At 52.4% G+C, this 18,909-nt stretch overlaps 2 protein-coding genes across 2 annotated transcripts in view; both read right to left on the bottom strand.

The window, feature by feature from the left end:
- Window positions 1-5,215, bottom strand: part of SETD5 (SET domain containing 5) — a 64,974-nt gene extending 59,759 nt beyond the window's left edge. The window contains exon 1 of the mRNA XM_071550438.1: window positions 5,051-5,215. The gene's annotated coding sequence lies outside the window, so the exon portion shown is untranslated. The remainder of the gene's footprint in view (window positions 1-5,050) is intronic.
- A 943-nt stretch (window positions 5,216-6,158) lies between these two features.
- LOC139669202 (SRSF protein kinase 3-like) lies at window positions 6,159-15,420 on the bottom strand. The gene is made up of 12 exons (XM_071549650.1): window positions 15,409-15,420; window positions 15,231-15,297; window positions 14,966-15,074; window positions 14,391-14,478; window positions 12,455-12,542; window positions 12,100-12,206; window positions 10,035-10,197; window positions 8,776-8,861; window positions 8,226-8,333; window positions 7,739-7,808; window positions 7,561-7,653; window positions 6,159-6,354 (listed from the first exon to the last, which is right to left on the bottom strand). The coding sequence occupies exons 1-12, from the start codon at window positions 15,418-15,420 to the stop codon at window positions 6,167-6,169; spliced, it is 1,179 nt and encodes a 392-aa protein (XP_071405751.1). The 3' UTR covers window positions 6,159-6,166.
- Window positions 15,421-18,909: the final 3,489 nt, after the last annotated feature.

An 18,909-nucleotide genomic window follows, 5' to 3' on the forward strand; every position in this document is an offset into this window, starting at 1 on the left:
CTTTAGCATAAACAACAGATCATTTCTGAACTCCACTCTAAAAGCTGAATTCCTGACTGTTTCTCAATGCCAGTTTTCTGTGTCCTCCTCTCCTCGTTCCCCCATTTTTCTTCATGTTTGGTGAATGTGGGACTACTAAGTTCCTGACCACAAAAATTGCTTCTCCCGCTCACTAAAAGCTTGCCACTCAAACTGCTGACAATTCCTCCCACATTTTTCCACCTTTGAGTCTGAGCACACCAGTACACTTTCCTGAATATTTCCCATATTGCTCATTAAAATAATTGGGGGTTGTGCGTGTTTAGCAAGAGGAAAATAAAACTCACCAAGATTTTCTTTCTCAAATATATTACTTAAAATATAATTTCTTTGTTCTACTTGTTTCAGCATTTAAATTAGATTTAAGGATCAGAATGTTGCAGATTTATAATTTAAACAAGGATATTGATGCTTCTATAGGGCTTGTGGCAACAAAAACCAGCATTAAGGCTACTATTTGCTGAAGATTTCTTTTATTTTAGGCTACAGCTTTTCAAGTTCAGACTCATCAGTTGAAGTGAAGGAAAAATCCCTTTAGCTATTTTTGTTACAGGAAAATAATACTTCACCACTAGCTCAGACTGGGGGGGACGATGAACCAGAACCTCCTGATTTCTCATGTAGATCATCCTCCCAAGACAAAGAGCATCTTTGCTAATTATAGAAGAAAAAAAAAATTAAACTAGGAGCAGTTGAAAAACTGTTTCTCAGCATGCTCAGTGGGCATTAGCTGCGATTTCAGCAGCTTAGCAAGTCCCACCCCTCGGTGAGCCCAGCGGGGAGGATGGAGCGCTGCACATTCTCCCTGCTCAGCAGGGACAGGGGCCGCAGCTCGGCTGATTTGCCACAGGAATACTGGAAAATTGCCACCAAAAAAGCAAACCCTGTGGAAAAAAAACTACAAGAACCCCCCAGCAACTTCAATAAGGAATTAAGAGGAAAAGATGGGAAAAAAGTCTCAGCTCCCACAGTTTCAAGATGTTGAACTCTTGTTGCATTACAGTCTGGGGCTTTTTCCATGATCAAAATAAGCAAAAGGTTTAGGTTAAGCCAGATTTATACAAACCCATCCCTAACAACGTGAAGTGCAAACTCACTGTGCACTAACTCTTGCCTCAAGTCAGTCATGGGAGCCAAAGACTGGCTGCAGAATCTGTAACAGCTGTAATATCCACAGCTATTTTTCTTTTAATTTGGAAGAAGGAAAAAAAACTAAATAGACAAGTTAAATGCAACAAAGATTTTATTTTAAAATCAAACAGCAGCTTAAGTTTCATCAGGGCAACTAAGAATTAACAGTTCACATGCTCTACATTGAAGTACAAGCTTAATGCTTTCAACACAAGCACTGCTACTGCATCTTGTACACATAAAGAACACTTTGCCTGCTGCATTCTCTCTCATACACTGCACATAACACAAGATTTCACTGGCAAAATTTCAGTTGCACACAAACAGCACCAGAGTAAAAACACAAATGTACTTTTGTAATACAGCAATAATGCCACGAGAACAATGATTTTTGAATTTTCAAACCTCTGAACACTCGTTATGTTTGTTTTAGTATTGCCAGAATAGATAGAAACATTTTTATCTCATCACATCATTCAATACAAGTCTGTAAAAGTCTAATCATCCAAAACAGGAGAAGGCACAGACTGGGCAGACTACAAAGTTACGTGGCTGGGACATCAGACATTTAGTTCTCCCTTACACACTTTGCACCTGAAAGTTTGAATTAAAAATGTATGGGTTTGTTTGGGTTTTTTTACTTCAGGGAACACTTAGAAATTTTAAATCAATGATTGCTGATTAGTTTCCCCCCCCTCAGAAAAAGAGCACAAACTTTTGCAGGTTCTGAGATGTCAATTCAACACCATCTCTTTCCTGGGTGTTTTTTCAACTTTGACATATTAGTTTTCAAAATAAGATCTGCCTGTAACTGAGCCTCTTTCTAAAAAGTGATTTAAATGTACATGGGATTTCATCATCCCACCTTGCAGTGGAGAAATCTCAGACAACATTAGCTAAGGAATATTACTTTCAGGTCACTTGGGATATGACAGTAAAAGGAAGAGCCAGGGCCTTGTCAAAGCAGTGCCAGTTATCCAGCAGAATGCGAGGCAGTGAACCAGTTCCCCATTATAACATACAGAGAGACTGTAAACAACCTACAGAGAGACTGTTAACAGAGACTAAGGGGCCATGAAGATCACTTTCTGTACTGCATTAAACTAAGGAGCTGCTTTTCATACTCACAAAATCCAGAGTTCACTCCTGTTGTCCTATCACTCCATGTTAGGCAGCAGATCACACTTTCAGCCCCAAAGCCTGATGCACTTGAGGGGTTAGAAGTTGCTCATCTGAACTCGTGAAACAATTTGGGTGATACAGATCCTGAATATAAAAGCTACTCAGAATCTGGCATCTACCACATGATTGCTGCCAGTCAAGCGGATTTAAGGGCATATTTTAATCTCTGTCACATTATTCTGGTCCTGGAATTTTTGCTTCAAGCTCACAGTAATTCTGGGTTGGGTAACTCGGGCCAGGGAAAGGGGCTCCCCACTACAGGTGTTACTTTGCAGGGATGGCAGTGTTTTCTAATGCTAATGTATTCCTATGCTGCACACCTCAACTAACAGTTTCACCTCTAACAAACTGCACTGGAATATGCTGATAGCTCCAGCTCGACAACACAATATCATACAGACAGTGGCCAGTGCCAAATGGTTAGTTAAGCAGATAAGAAAGGCACTCATTCTTCCTTTAAAAAAAAAAAGGAAGCTATTGCAGTCAGGCAGACAGAGTGTGGATGGGAGCTGGCAGATTCCACAATACAGAGTCACGTCAAAAATGGCCTCCTGCAAACTGTTCCTTCATCAAGCATTTGAGTCAACCAAAAAGGAGGAATCTTTCCCATTATTCACAGGAGTTTCACCTCCCTATTCCACAGCAGAGCAGCATTTTCTATACATTTTGGCATACAAGCATGTAAGAAGCACAAAGAATACATTTTACTATGCAGCAGAGGGAAACTCCTCTCCCCACTGTCTGTTTCCAGTCCCAAAGTTGAGCCTGGCCTTTATTTTGACTGTTCCCTGGTCTGTGAATGGAAAATCCCTCCTCAGCACTAGCAGGCTGGTGTCTGCTGCACACACCCACTGCACACAGCAGAAATTCCAGTCAATAAGGCAAGTGGGGCCCAGGCGATGGAAGGGGAGGAAGGAGACATACAAACAATAAGAAAAGCATCTGGCTCTGTGACTGGCTGAGAGGGAGGCTGGAGTTCAAAAGAGACACGACTGCAGCCTTCACTTCACGGGAAGATCATATCAATTCTCACTGTCCTACTTTTCACACAGACCAAAATACATGGAAAGGGTAACTCGGGGTTTTCAGCCCACACTTTAATGCAATTCCATTAACTCCAGAACAGCAATAAAACGCACCTTGGAGGTTTTTGTCCCACAGGACCAAAGCAAACCCCTCCTGCTGCTTTGGGCATGTGGAAATGGCCTGAAAAGTAAAGCCCTTTGCTGAACGTGAGCCAGCCATCCCTCCACCACCACACTAATGGAGGCTGCTCTGCTGTCCTTCCCTGGAGATAGCAGCCAAGTCTAGTGAAGCTTCTCTCATAGCAACCAGAGCTCCAGAGCCAACAGCAGCTGCTGTCACTGCCTTCAACGCTTACCCACAGGATCCAGAGCACAGCAACACCCTCCTCCCTGCACCTCTACAGCAAAAAAAAAAAAACAACCCAGAAGGCTGGCGACAAGATGACTTCCTGGGTCAACCACAAAATGCAGAGAAAACGAAATCCTAGTATTTCCTATACGAGTGAAAAGAGGAATCTCTGATTATTGAAGAAATAAGAAATTCCTTTTCTGGCAGCAACACCCAGTCAGGGTGGGGGCAACTGCCTGAAATCCGTGATGTACCAGCACACCATCAGACACCAACGTCTAGTTCTGTAAGACTCCGCTGCATCCTCCACCCAAGGAGAGGGATTCGCCCCTCGCCCCCGCCGTGCCCCCAGCGCTCCCATTACATCATGGCCCGAGCCCGCAGCAGCCACCGCAGCCCTGCAGTGCCCGTGCCCTCTCCAGACTCAAAGAACACCCCGCTTCCCTCTAAAAAAAGAACCCCCAGGATCTCAGCGGGTGTCGGAGGAGCGCAGGGACACGGCCAGGAAGGGGCTGCGAACCCTCTCGCTGCGACACCGGTTTCCCCGCTTGCCCCGGACCACACGCGGCCTCGCCGCCCTCGCTCCCCCCGGCACGGCGAGACGCTTCCCGGCGCCGCTTCCCCGCCCGGCTCGGCGGTGAACTCGGGTCACCAGCACCCAAGGACGAGCCGCCGGCCGGCAGTGACCTTGTCGGTGCCGGCGGGGGTCGGCGCGGGGCCGGGGCCGGGCAGGGAACCCCCCCGTGTCCCCCGCGGCGGCGGCCGCGCTGACGGGCGAGGAAATGCGGGAGGATCCGCGCTGCAGCCGCCGGCGCCAGGGGCGCGGAGTTACGGGGGGAAGGCGCCGCACGGGCACCATGAGAAAGCAGAAAATGCGGGTCAAACGCCGGGTCCCCCAGGGCCCGGAGGGGCCGGCGGCGGGCACGGGCAGCGGCGGTCCGGAGTGGGCTGCCCCGGGACGGACAACGACCCCCGTGGCCCCTAGGGACAATGCAGGGGCTCGGGGGAGGCCGGGCTGCAGCGGGGCTTCCCCGGCGCTCGCCTCCACCGACAAAGCCCCGCGGCCGTCCCGGCTCCGCACCGGCCCCGCAGCCCGAGCCCGCGCGTCGCCGGGCCCGCCATGATGCCCGCGCACCGCGCCGGGCCGGGTCAGCTCGGGCCGGGCCCCCGGGGACACGGCGGGCGCTGCCGCCCCGGCGCGGACACACAGCGCGCCAGGCAGGACCCCGCGCCGGGAGCCCCCCGCGCTCGCCCGCCCCGCCGCCCACCCCGGCGTTCCCTCCCCACCGCCGGGCACGGCCGGTTCCCGCCCGCCCGCGCCTACCTGGCCGGCCCGTTCCCCGGGCCCCTGCGCGGCACCAGGCCCGGCTCGGCGCCACGGCGTGTCCCGGCAGCCGGCGGGAGCGAGCGCTCGGCCGCAGCGGCGGCCCCTCCCCCGGCGGCGGCGGCGGCTTCTCCCCGGGCCGGGCGGAAACGGCACTAGGCGCACGGGGATCCCCTGCGCCGGCGCCAGGGGCGCCCCGGGCCCGCCCCCGCCGCTCCCCGTTGGCTGCCGCGGGGCCGCGCCCCGCCCCACCGGGGCGCCCCGGGCCGCCCCCGCCCCGCCCGCCCGCGCTCGCCATTGGCGGCCTGGACGCGCGGCCCCGCCCCCGCCCCCGCCTCATTGGGCGCCGCGCGCCCGCCCCGCCGCTCGACCCACGGTCGCGGCGTCCCATTGGCGCTCGAGGGTGCCAGTCAGGAGCGGGGCGGGCGGGGAGCGGCCGCCGCCAGCGCCGACGCGGGGCGGGGCGGGGCGGGAGTGCTGCGGCAGCGCCCGGCGGGTGAGCCGCGCTACGTGCCGAGGGGCGGGGCCGGCGGGGCGCGAGCGCCGCGCGCGGGGCGACTCCCGCGTCGGGACACGTGGCAGAGCGCTGGGGCGGCGCGCGGGGCGGGCAGGAGGCCTGGGCGGAGACGGGGGCGCGGGGCGCATGCGCGGTGGGGCCGGGCGCGGGGCCTGCCGAGCGGCACGTCCGCGCGCGGGGGGCGGGGGGTCCCGCCGGGGGGTCCCGGGGACACCGCCCGGCACCAGCACCGGGACCGCCCCTGGCCGGGGCGGCGGGACCCGCGCACCCGCAGCCGGCCAAACCTCGGCCACGGAGCCCCGAACAAAGGCCGCGGGGCCGTGAGGCGGAGGGGCGGCCCCCTTGGCGGGAGGAGAGGCCCCGCGGCGCTCGGTGCCCACGCTCGACCCGGGCAGCTCCACCCGGCGCCGGTGCCCGTGGGTGCTGCGGGAGGGAGCGGAGGAAGGGGACGGAGCTTGGGCGCGGCGGGATGACGCTGGGGACACGCAGTCGGGGCTGCTCGGAGCAGGCCGCGCACCGGGAGCGGCGGTGCGGGCGCTCAGCCGGTCTCGCCGCCCCCGCGGAGGGCGGTGCGGGCGCTGCGGCGGGCCCGATCCCGGTCACGGCGCGGCGATCCAGGGGTGCCGCAGGCTCTGCGCGGCGCTGGCGCGGCGCTCGGGCGCGTAGTGCAGCGCGGGCAGCAGGAAGGTGGCGAAAGCGGCCGCGGCCCGCGGGGTCCAGCCGTGCCGGTCCGCCAGGGTGCCGAGGAGGCTGCGGGGGGACAGCCGGGACAGCCGCAGGAGCGCGCCTGGCGGAGACAGCGGGCGCAGCGCATCAGTCACACCGCGCGGCTGAGGCGGCCACATTAACCTGAAGCGCCCTGAGAGATCCCTGCCCTCGCCCTGAAGTCGGCTCTGTGAGCTCCGCCTGCGCTGCCCCCATGCAGGTTTGGCTCTCGGGTGTTTCTCGGCAATCGCCTTTCCAAGCTAGTGTTTGGAGTCTCCCCATTCCCGAGTGCTTCCTGCGTGAGAACGTGGCCAAGAGTGCGCAGCGTTCCCAGAATAGTCCTGCACAGCCATTGCTGCTGGTTCCTGCGCCTGCCCACAGACACCGCATGCGTTTGGCTATTTCACAGCCCACGAGACACTTAATGTTGGATTCGTTTTGTGTTTACCGGCTCCGTGGGGCCCAGAAGAGTGTACGACTGAGCGAGGAGCTGCCCTCATCCCCCAGAGCTGCGGTGTAAATGCAGTGATTCAGGTTCAACATGTGTGGTCAAGCCAGGCTGGTTCACATAGAGAGTGAATGTAGAACTAGTTTTGACTCATTTCTTTTGAGCAGCATAGAAGGAGTAAGTGTGAGCAAAGCATGTGGATGTGCAGGGAGGTGCTGTTGGATTCCAGCATGGGACCAGCACTCATTACTGATGAGCTGTGGGTAGGCTGAGGCTGTGGGGTTGGTGAGTGTGAAAGCAGAGAGGGAGGATGATAGACCAAATTGCGGAAGGATGGAGTCATGTGATGCTGTGTGGTCAAAGACAAGGATTTCAAGACTTATGAGTCAAAGGGAAGGGAACTAGGGAGAATAAAACAGAAAAAATGTTACACTTGGGTCAGAAGGCTAAATATAGCAGCCATGTTGGAAGGATGTGTGTGTCCCATTCTGGTCATCATTGTTCTCTGCCAGTGAACGGGTGAAATCCAGCCAGTTACACACTCTTTGGGCCTTCCTGGCTTGTAGTTGTTTCCTGTCCATATTTCCATTCTCTCTGAATCCAAAGGAGAAAGAATGGAATTGTTTTCCCTGTTGGGTGTTTGCTATGACTGTTTTTCAGGATTTTGCATTCATCCCCTGGAATGCTCATGGATTGCAAAGGTAGGCAGGGCAAGGAGTGTTACTGCTCTTTATGAAATCTCTGCTTGTAACTTTGGAGGCATTTCAGCGTGAGCTGAGTAGGAGTGTGTCAGAGATTCACCATGATTTTTAAAGTAAACTTCCTTACTCTAATGCTTACCTGGCCTGCTGAAAAATTTTGTTGACTTGTTCCATGAGAAAGCAATTTGAGGAGGAATTCTTCCCAGGAGTTCGATAATACGAGCCACGTGATCTAGAGAGAGGGAGGGAAAACACATCTGGATACAATGGTTGTAACACTTGCGTCAGTGAAATGAATAAAGCTGATGGAGTCCTACCGTCATCTCTGGAGAAGTATTTCCCAGGTTGGGGATCAAATAGACACTCCCCAGTTGCCATTTCAAATGCCTGGAAATGGAGTAACATTGTTAATTCACTGTCTTGGAGTTCTTCGCCACTAACTGATCATATTGTTTTCCCTTGCTATCACACAAAACTGATCCTAAAATATGGAAATACTCACACTGGCTTGATCTGTACCACAGTCAAACACCACCTTTAGCTGCATCATGATGAAAAGCAGCATATGCTTGATTCAGTCTGACATACACAGAGTGTGAATTGCCTTAGAGCTTGAACTAACTAGGACTGGATTTTAGCAGCAGCCATGCCTTTGCCCCAAAGAGAACTATTGCAGACGGCCCCTTTTGTCTTCTCAGCGAGGAAGCTTTGCTTTGTATGAAAAGCTGGGGGCTGAGGACATGCTGCCCTGGCCATTTAGTGTCTGTCACCTCCCTGCATGCACAGCACTGTCCCCAGTCCTACCAGGCAGGCTGTGCTCCACATATCTGCAGGAGTGCCATAGTCCAATCCAAGAAGCACTTCCAGGGCACGATATGGCTGGGTCTGTATCTCCTTGGAAAAGGGCTTGTACTGAAACAGAAACACTCCCTTTAGTTGGTGTCTGTAAGCCAGGCACAGCAAGGCTGGTGCTCACAAGCTTCCCACACAGTGAGGGTACACAGGGCAGGACTGGACATGTGTCCTTAGCTCTGCACAGGGCATGGCCAGCATGTTCCCAGCCCCACTGACACCAGAGGGAATCTACCTCTCCATATTTCACACTGAACATACATTTGAATTTCTAATTGTAGGGACTAAGTGCAAGCTGGAAAAATGTCCAAAGCTGACAGTGTCTTCAGGAGCACAGTGCCCAGCTCAGAGCTGGGAGTGCTGGGCATAACACACCCTGAAATCAGCATCTCTTCAGCGTGCTGAGATAGCTATTAGGCTGTAAAGAGGGACATGGGGTGGGATGGAAAGATGCACACAGCATCCAGCACTGTCATGCGACTGAAACTCAGGGTACACTCACTGTCCAGCACGCACTGCCCAGATCTGCAATTTTCACTTCTAGGCTCATTAATTCAGATTCTTCCAACTGATTGCCAAGATGATCTCCTAAGTGGAAAGGACAGTGAGAAATCAGGTCTTTCTGAACCTACAGGTACACATCACCACAGGAGAGGCATGTCTGCTTTCCTTTAAAGTTTCTCAGCCTAAAAGGTCCTAAAATGCTTTTTATCATCAATTAAAGTCTGCCTGTTTTGTGAGGAAAGACAAAGGAAGGACTGATACCCAGTAAAAAGAGGATGTTTAGGAAGAAGGTAGTGGAACAGTGTGACCGTGTGCTCCTGTCCTGCTGCAGGGCTCCTCTAGCACCAAGGTTAAATTACTGTGAGCCCATCCTACCAGCAGTGTTCAGAATCAAAACATCTGTAATTCCTCCTCAGCCTTCAGCAGCCTGGCTGTCACAGACCTTGGATACAGCCTGCTTGGCAAGCACTGTGAGGGTTACATTTTCTCATATGACCCTAGAAAAGAGTAATTGCTGCTTAGTTCTTTACAGTGAGCTGTCAGCTTATGTCTAATACTGTGCTTTTCTGCTCTGAGCGAAAGGCTCAGTCACTAATTTAGCATTCCCTGATTGCCCCAGAGTTTAAGAGACAAAACAGCACCGTCATGGGAGAAATGCTCATGGGAGAACACAGTGCAGGGATAATATGAAAGGTCTCATGGCTGGGAGATGAGCTAATCTCTTGAGAAACTCTACAGTCCTACATGTTATTCAATATTCACACCATTTGCTGCAAATAAATTGTGTCTCAAAAGGCCTTGAAGATTAGCAGTACATACAAGTCTCCCACAAAACTCAGAAATAAGGGAAATAAAGAGCAGAAGTGTCATACAGCTTTGTGATCAAACCATTTTGTGTGTAAACCTTTCAGTGACTGAAAACACCAAACAGGGAACTGTCCTGTGCTTAAGGCCATGGGAGGGCTCTGAGACTGTGGGCCTGTTAACAGGCACATGTGACCTGTAGTTTTCCTCCACACAAACTCGCCTGCAAGAAACTCACCTGCAAGGCCTCATTTCTGTAGCTGCCTTGAGGAGTTGCTCAGTCTGATGTTTGTGTTAAGCAGAGATAGGAGAGGCCCCTCAGCAGCTTAAGCTGGCTGTAATGTACTGGCTGTTGCAGAAGATGGGAACCTTTCCTGAGGTATCTGTACCTGCTGCCAATCTTTCCCTCCCACCAATAAACATTTCTTGTTAAAAAAACCCTGGAGTGCTCACCTACTCCTTTTAGCTTCACGTGTGTTCTCTGGCCACAGTCGAGGGTATCCATGAGTAGCCTTTGGAGGTTTTTGTCGTGTCCATACAGCAGGATGTTCTCTGGTTTGATGTCCGCATGGATAATGTGGCAGCGCTTGTGCAGGAAGTGCAGCCCTGCCAGCACCTGGGCGAGCAGGCAGGATGTCACACTGGCCACATGAGGGGCCTCACCACCCCCCTGCCCCAGCCGCTCTCTGAACCCTGCAGGTATGCAAGCTGTGGGCATTCTGGTACTGATGATAACTATCAGCCATGAATTATTTCCTGTTGGGAATTATAAATTATTTCCTGTAGGAGCAGGCACAAGGGGTTCTGTTGCACAACACGGCAGGATGAGTGGACGCCAGAGCCCCACATGCCCAGTGGGAACTGGGGAGCCCAGTGGGGTTTGCAGTGACATGTGACAAAAGGCAGTGTGAAAATCCACAGATACCAGCATGGACAGGCACGCCTGGGAAGATGGGAAGAGGATGGGCCTACAAGGAAGTATTGTGATTACAAAGCTGAACTTCTGCAAAACCATTCCTGTGTGTATTGCTGTATGTCCTGGGACCACCGTGCCTTCTAGGTGGTGATAACCAGCCCCCAACTTCCATTTGAATGATGGTGACATGGCATGGAAGGGTGTCCCATCATACAAGGAAATGAGATGCAGCATAACCCAGACAGGAGGAGGGAGAGACCAGGAACGAGTGCTTGGAGATGATTTCAGGGCCCTGCAGGAGAGCCATGTAGGGAAAGAACAGCCTACGATGGAGCAGGGTGAGCCTGGCCTGTCACAGGGGAGAGAGAAGCAACACCTACCAGAGAGGAACAGTCACTATCAGAAATCAATAACAGCAACAGGCTACTGGGAGAGTTACGCTTGTTTTTTAAACACTCTGGACAGACATAAACGGCTGGCAAATATTCTCTGTATTATCAAATTCTATTCTGGGATGAACACCAGCCCCAGGGAAATACCAACCTTAAATGGTAACTGTGAAACGCGGGGAAAGATTTAAATAACTAAACTGGAATGAATCAGAAGTAAATACTACTCCAGTGCTGATCTGAAGTGGGAAAACAGATCTGAGATTTTACAAATAAAGCAGATAATGGATCAAGCAAAATGCCTGGGTATGAAATGGAGCACAGAGATGAATGCCACTACATTTTTGTGTAGCTTATTCAGGTGTTAGTGGAGCTTTTTTGGAGAAAGAAGAGGGTATTCCAGAAAAAAAGAGTGGAGGAAGCAGTTTTCTTTCTCAGTGTCCCTAGAAGGGCATGGGAATCAGGGTAGCAAATCTTCATCTTGGCACGTGTTCAGACTTCTGATAAATCTCAGCACAAGGAGCAAAGTGTAATTTTAACTCTTCTAAGGCCTCACTCAGGTTTCCTATTCCTAAGCACAGCCAGTGCATAAGAAACTCAGTTTTCACACTGTTTTTCATCGGCACACCACATCCTTAAAGGGCACAGAGGAAGAGTTGGCTCTGTGCAGGAAAACTTTAACATGGGAAGAGAATCAGCCAAGCAAATCAACAATTTAGAAATTCCTGGAAGGATTGGAGGGAGACCTCAAGCAGCCTTCAGTGGTGCCGTGCAGAAAGCTGCTGGAGCTGACAGTGTTGCTACCTGCAGCTTGGTGCCAAGGCAGATGCCAATGGCCTGGCATTGCTGCCAGAGGAGACTTCTCAGGCAGCAGGAGGGCAGAGATACACATGTTCTGCCCACCAGAAGCAGAATTGTGGCAGGCTGTTTGTCCCCAGCTACCCCTGTGAGCAGCAGAACTGCTGGAGAACTCCATGATCACTGAGATGATGGGTACAGAAATGCTGGCCCTGACTCTGGTGCAGGTCTGCAGGCTGCTGGCGTTCCGTGGTGGTGGCTCTGACTCCTTCCCAAACCCAAGGAGGCTACAGCTTGGGCAGTACCGCCCAAGTAAGGTCCAAGTAATGCCCTTCCCCCTTGGGAAGAAGACTGTGGCATGTCTTTGAGCCAACAGTCCTTTGGTGTCCTCACCCAGTTCCAGGTAAGTTCTCACCTGCTGTAAAGACTTTTTCACGAAAGACAAGGGCAGTCCCTGGGCTGTGTAGTTTCCCATCAGACATCGCAGAGAAGGACCCAGCACCTCAAATACCAGGCACACATGTGGGAGAGAGTCAGGGATTCACTAACAGGGAGAAGGTGCTACCACCAGCCCTTTGCCTTTCACCAGAGCAACAAAATACCTCCTTATCAAACCCCTCCCTCCAGCCACCTCCATGTGCCCTGGTCCAGCTACAGCCCTGCTCATCCTTATGGCAGCACAGCACTTGGGTTTACACCATCCTGTGGCTCTCCAAGGCAAGCCCAGGCTTTGCTGGCTCAGAGCTGCAGCACTCTCCAAGGAAGGATATGGAAGCCATTCTCTCCAATCATTCTGAAGTCATCTAACAAAGAGACTATGTTTTCTCCTGCCCGGTCCTTCTTCTTCATGCAGTTCACCTGAGGGGGAGGATTCCAAGAAAGCTGCAATTAGAGACATTATATGCACAAGGATACCTTGCACCCATTTTATCCTGTTTGACAGACTTTCTTGTCCAAGACTTGGCACTTCATGACAAATCCCATGAAAAGAGCATCAGAAAAACCAAATGCTCCAAACACACAAGCAAACACCTTTTACCAAGGAATGAGTTTCTCCATGTTGTCCCACTCTTGACCAGGTGGGCCCATCACCCTCACAGTGTCAAAATACCTCACATCAATCCTGCTGGTGGTGTCTAGCAGGCTTCCTGCTGCTTATTCTATCCATGCAGACCCAGAAAGTGCTCCTACTTGTGCTGGAAGGGCATTCCCCCAAAAACACAACTTCCTGCTCCCAGCAGCAATGGCAATATCCTTTGCCCTTCTGCAGCCTTTGCTCCTTGTTCGCAGAGCAGGGATGGCTGTCTCTTCCTGGCTAAGGGCAGCAGGCTGTGACATCACCTTTTAAATCTCACACCATCCCTTCAGCAATTTCTCTGAAGGGATTGCAGAGAGGCAGAGACCTTATGGTCACCTTTGGCCCCTCAAATGCTACTTATCCTGTCAGGGTAGACAGCAACTTCCACATCAGGAGGATGTGGGCTTCTTTGGGCTGGAAAAGGGTTGGCTTGTGGGCAAGTACTGCAGAGACCTACCTCTAAGATATGGAGGGCTAGTGGAGGGAGTGAACACATCCTTTGTGCCAGAACCAGGGGTGATCAAACCTGGCACATGGGAAGTTCAAAAACAAGGCAGAAGAGGTGGTTCTTCATCCAGCACATGAGGAACTGGGGGCAGTTCTTGTTACAAGGGGCTGTGGGAAGCATGGGAGACCAGATTGGCTCTCTTGGCAGCTCTGCAGGCACTGACCCTACTGTGCTGGTGGAATCAGCCCTGGGAACCAGCTGCATGCTGCTGAATGGGCAGGCGTGTCTCCCAGAGACAATTAATAATAAATCAGGGCTAGGGCTTGGTTTGTATGCACAGTTGTGCTGATGCATAGAAAAGCAGTCCTCTGATTACATTAAATTAGTGCCACTTGGTACTTCCTCTTGCATCACTGCATCTGGCTCATGTCCCTTTGGATAGGGCCTACAGATTTACAGGTGTGAACTAAACCTTTCTCAAACCTGTTGGAGAAAGGCCACAGAGTAATTTAAAATGTAAAATGTAATGGCTTTTAGTTATCTGACACTGATGTAACTTCATATTTGGGTAAACTTAAAGAATTGTAACCATGAGCTTTTGAGAACTAGCAACTCAAGCCCAAGCACCTTCAAAGGCAACTCACTGAGACCCAGATACAGACACCTAATTACCACCTCCATTAGCAAAGGCAGGAAGAAGCTTTCTGACTTCAGACGTTTATTATATTTTTGCTACATCATACCTTTTTTCTATTGCAGATATTTCCTTTTACTTCAGCATCACTGTTGTGATAGAGCAATGTCTCCTGAGCTGGGAATAACAGATACAGCAGACACACTCCCATCTCCTTTTTAGGAATATTACCACCTTCTTCTGTGGATTATCCACCTTATCTTTCTGCAGATTCCTCCTATTTGCTGGATTTCAGTCTTAGCTAAAAGAAATGGGCTGACAGGGCAAGTGGGACACAGGCAGCATGTCCCAGTATGACAGGAGAAGGTTCCTGTTTAAGAGGTCAATGCTAAGCCAGGGTGATTTCTATGAATTTCCTAAGTTGTGGTTTTTTCCTGTTCCCCACCTACCTCCTGGTACTGAGACCTGAAGGGAGAGGAGATGGTAAAGCTGATACTCAGTCCTGAACTCAGTGAAGCAAAGCACAGAGCCCCAGAATATACTTACACAGCGGAGGAGAGCGACCTCATCCTGGGCAGTCTCAACAACACCTTCCCTGCTTTTTAGGACCTTCACAGCTACCTGTTTCTTCCTCCTGGGAAATGAACCACAGCTGCCAGCCAGTGCACGTCAGAGTGGCCCTAACAAGCAGCACCTCCCCTTCTCCCAGTCACCCAGCTTGGTGCTTGCAAAGGGAGGGTGCTGTCCTTCTGCAAGGAGCCTTGACCTTGGTCTGCAGCACCCCAGGCCCATCCCTCCTGCCAGCATCTGGCAGCACAGCTGCCTCATGAACCAGCAAGGGACTGGAGAGGAAAAGACAGAGCATGGATACTGCAGGGTCTAAATGAGAAAAGAAAATGCAGAGCAAGGGCTGATCCCACCTCTTTACGTTCTTCGGTTTCTGGGGACCAGTTCTGCGTGTTGCATCCCATGGATCTCACTGCCAAGTTTTCCCTGCCCCTGGGGATGCCAATATGCTCCCAGGAAGGCAGCTGTGCTCTGCTGTTTCTGTGAGAGCATCTGGTCTGCCCAGGAGATCAGCCACCCCTTCCCACCTCCCTGGAAGGCAATTCACCCCTCACCTCACATCCTGGCACAGCCAGACAGTGGCAAAGGCACCGCAGCCCAGCTCGTGCAGTGCCTGGTATTGCGTGTTGAACACCTCTCCCTCCTGCACGGGGTGGTGGCCTCCTGCAGAGATCATTGCCAAGAGACATTAGTGACATCTCTAAATGCTCTTAGACTGGAGGAGCAGCTGAGGACAGCCAGACAGGTCCTGGTGACCTCCTCTTGCCAGGGAGGAACCTGGCACAATCTTGGCTCTGGAGCCACATGCCAGGAACTGACCTGTGTGCTGAGCTGGCAGCATCTCCTCCTGCACTTGCTCCTCCATGGCCCAGCAGCGCAGCAGATCCTGGCACGAGGGGACAGAGGCAGTGGGAAACCAGGTTGTGGGGCATGGGCAGTGTGATTTTCAGCACTTTCTTCCTTTAAAGAGAGCTGGAGAGCTGCAAGGCAGCCGTACCTCTGCCCACATTGTGCGTGTTCGTTCCCTCTTCTACCCCTGCTGTCCTCTTGCCCCTTTCCTTCCCATTCCCTTCACCAGCTCTCTGAGCCAGGCTGTTACAAACACTTTTGGCACTTCATGGAGACAGGGATTATTTTAAGAGTTCAGAATAGGAAAGCTGGCAGGCTGGGGCTGAGCCAGGGCCAGGGCCAGGTGGGAATCTCAGGTTTCCCTGTGTCCAGTATGGATTTTTAGGGGCTTAGCAGGGCCTGTGGGATTCCCTTCCACAGCCAGGGAAAGCACTCCTTCCTCATCCTAGCTGAGGAGGCAAAACGCGCTTGGGCTTTGGCTGTCAGGAGGAGCCTCCTGCTCCAGAGGGGTGTGAAGCAGGATCTGCTCCTCTGCCCACAGCCCAGCCCCGGGGCCAGACCACGGGTTTATCACTGACCACCCAGTGACATCCCAGCAAGAGGCCACTCCCGGGATTTGTTACTATGACAGCCCAAGGTATAAACACCAAGGCAGTACAGACAGACTGATCCAGCTGCTTCCCCCCCCCCCCCCCCCCCCCACAGCCCCAGTGTAGAACTGGCTTCAGCACTGGCCACCTGAAAGAGCAGCCCAGAGCCCCTGTTGCTAATGCAATGCAGATGGAAGCTGCCATAGCTGGAGCCCTCCCAACCCAGCCTTTCATAATTTGGAAATGTCACTTGCTCTGCTGCTGAAGCTTCAGGCTAACACACACTGTCAAGCTCAATAATAATCCCCATAGACCATTAGCACAGGTAGAATTATTGACCTTTAAATCCTCCAAATCAAGTCACTAAAGCTAAGAACTCTTCTGAATGAGAGGATTTTCAGAAATAATTATGGAGGGCTAGTGGTGCTGGTGGCAGTGGGAGCCACATGACAGGGAGTTCTGAAACAGTAACTGGTGCTGACCGAGGCAGAGGCGTGAATTCCTCAAAACACTTTCTTTCCACTTGCTGATGCTCCTCTCCCAGCACAGCCACCAGAGGCTGCTTTGGGCACTTAGCAAGTTCCCAGCACAGTTCTAGTTAAGGGTCAGACGGGGCTCAAGACTCCCATCTTGTGAGGCACAAACCGAATTGCCAGAGCTGACGTTGCTCTGTTCATCCAAGGCCATTCAGAAGTCTGAAAGAAGCTCAAAATGCCTCCCTCTCCTTTCTACACCCCTAACCCTGGCATTTACACTCTTCAGAATCAGCCTCTTTTAGGCATAAACCTTCAGGATGTCTGCACAGCCACTCCTTCCAGCAAATAGTTGCTAACATCTTAGCTATGAAACGGAGCTGAAATAAAAATTTTTTGTATTTATGAACAGACTGTCAGTACCCTTGGAAGCTCCTGCACCATCACTACCTGCCCAAGCCCTCTTCACTCACACCATGAGGACAGCAGGGGCTGAGCTGAGAGCTGGACAATGGCTGGAAGGATTTAATGATGTCACTCACTATTAACCTGTCAAAGGAAAATTCACAAACTTGTGGACATAGGAGTTCAATAGCATCTTCCCTTGGTGGACTGTTATGGTAATATGAGACTTTAGTGATAAAGTAGGACCCAGAGACAGACTCAGTGTGTAAGACTCATCCCAGCACTAGGGCTGATGGAACTTTTGGCCAGCTCACTGGGCCCTAGTGCCCTTCTTGCTGCAGAGGCAAGACAAGCCCATCCTTAGGTGTGCAAGGTTTTACCTCCATCCAGCCTATCTGTGTGGAAGTACTGGCAAAGGATGAGGAGTGTTGCTATGCAGCTTGATACAGGAGAGGGAAACATACTTTTCTAAGCTTTGTGACAAAGGACAATCTGTGCTTTTAAGTCCTTCATTGCTTGACACCTTTACATTAAATACAACTTATCTTGCTTTTGTTGTTTAAACTATTATGTGCAGAAGCCACTGAATTGCTGCAGGCCTAGACTAGCTCAGAGAACGCCAGCCCAAAAACTGGCCCTACCTGGTTTGTGAGAGCCATGGACAGGGAGCGATGATGCTTTGTCGCTGTCCTGGACACCTCCACCCAACCTGCATGGAAAGGTGTACGGGGCTCCCCAACACCAGTCATGCCTTATGACACCTGGACATCCAGAGTGGCAAAGCTCACCAGAGCAATGCACACCTTCACTTTGTGCACCAACACAGACCTATAAGCCTTTGCTGAGCGCAGCATCCCTGCAAGTCACAGCATGCACAAGCAGCCCTGTCAGCCCGAGGGCCCTGCGCAGACTCACCGTGCAGCAGCTCAAGGGCAGGGCACGCCGCTCCCTTTGTCCTCTGGCTCCTTCTGGAGCTCCCCAAAGTGAGGCATCAGCTGGTCCTCCTCTCCTTTTAGTCTGTGCTGCCCTGGGAGGGGTGTCCTTGAGCAGACCAAACTCTTCTGCATCACTGGATGGGCGTGATGAGGAGCAGGGCAGGGTATCGGATCACAGCACCACTTCTGGGAACAACCTAGCTTTGAGACAGCAGGAGACCTCAGACAGCTGCAGTGGATTCACTTTACTGCTGGCCTCTCCCTGCCTCTCTGGCAGCAGGTCTGTCATCTTGCTGTGGATCCACAGTCTCCACAGCAACTATTTATAGTGGGAAATTCACAGCTCTACTGAGATGGAAACAGAGAAATCCTCCCCCTCTGTTCCACCATCCCCAGAACCAGAAACTGTAGGGCTGCCTGAGCCTTCCCACTGCTCCCAGCAGTGTGTCAGCAGGACTTGTTACTGCAGCACCATCTGCCTGACACAGCCATGCCCAGCCTGTGCCTGGCACAGGGGACAGGCTCCCCAGGCCCACCTGTGTGCCATGCTGCTGGATCTGAGGCACCTTGCCCTCCCCAGCAGTGCCTGCATGCAGCTGAACACCATCACAGCGTGGTGCTGGTGGCCACAGAGCTCAGGCTTCCTCCATTCCTTTTGGAGAGAACTGCAGCAGCATCCCCTGCAGCCCTGGGGGTATGTGAGCATCCCAGCACCATGCAACACTGGGGAGGAAAAGGCCACACACAGTAAAAGTCACATTTTTTCTCCCACTGCCACATGCTGTAGCCTTGCACCAGAGCTGGGCATGGCCTGGCCTCCCCCTCGCTGGGGCCCTGGTCTCACACAGCTCAGGTTTCCTGGCTGAGGCTGCAAAGACCAAGCCCCAGCCCTGCAGTGAAGGGTTAACCCTGCCTCGCAGTAGCTCTGCTGCAGCTCCAGGCTGCCAAACCCAGGCCAGGGCCTCCCAGAGTAGTTCTCCCCTTTCCTGTGCCCCTCTGCTCTCACCTGCCTTCCCCCGCACTAAAAATATCAAGGGAGGGGGCAGAGACTGCACCAGGCTGGGTACTGAGCTGTGCAGGCCAGCACGGGGGGGGACAAGTGGTTTGTGACCCCTAAAAGGCAACAAGAACACACAGAGTACAGAGAGGAGGGACTAAAAGGGGGGGAGAGGCAGACTCTATCCAAAACTCTGCTAGTAAAGGAAGTGGTGGGGGGGCAAAGAAAAGAGGAGAGATGGGCCAGGAG

This window comes from Pithys albifrons, chromosome 3 (genome assembly GCF_047495875.1).
Source record: "Pithys albifrons albifrons isolate INPA30051 chromosome 3, PitAlb_v1, whole genome shotgun sequence".
Taxonomy (NCBI): domain Eukaryota; kingdom Metazoa; phylum Chordata; class Aves; order Passeriformes; family Thamnophilidae; genus Pithys; species Pithys albifrons.

Bases quoted from the DNA above. Each gene is read 5' to 3' on its own strand.
- LOC139669202 (XM_071549650.1), bottom strand. The intron at 8,862-10,034 runs GTGAGCACTCCA...CTTTCCACTTAG, and splicing joins CGTGAAGCTAAAAGGAGTAG to GAGATCATCTTGGCAATCAG. The intron at 7,654-7,738 runs GTAGGACTCCAT...CCCTCTCTCTAG, and splicing joins ATACTTCTCCAGAGATGACG to ATCACGTGGCTCGTATTATC.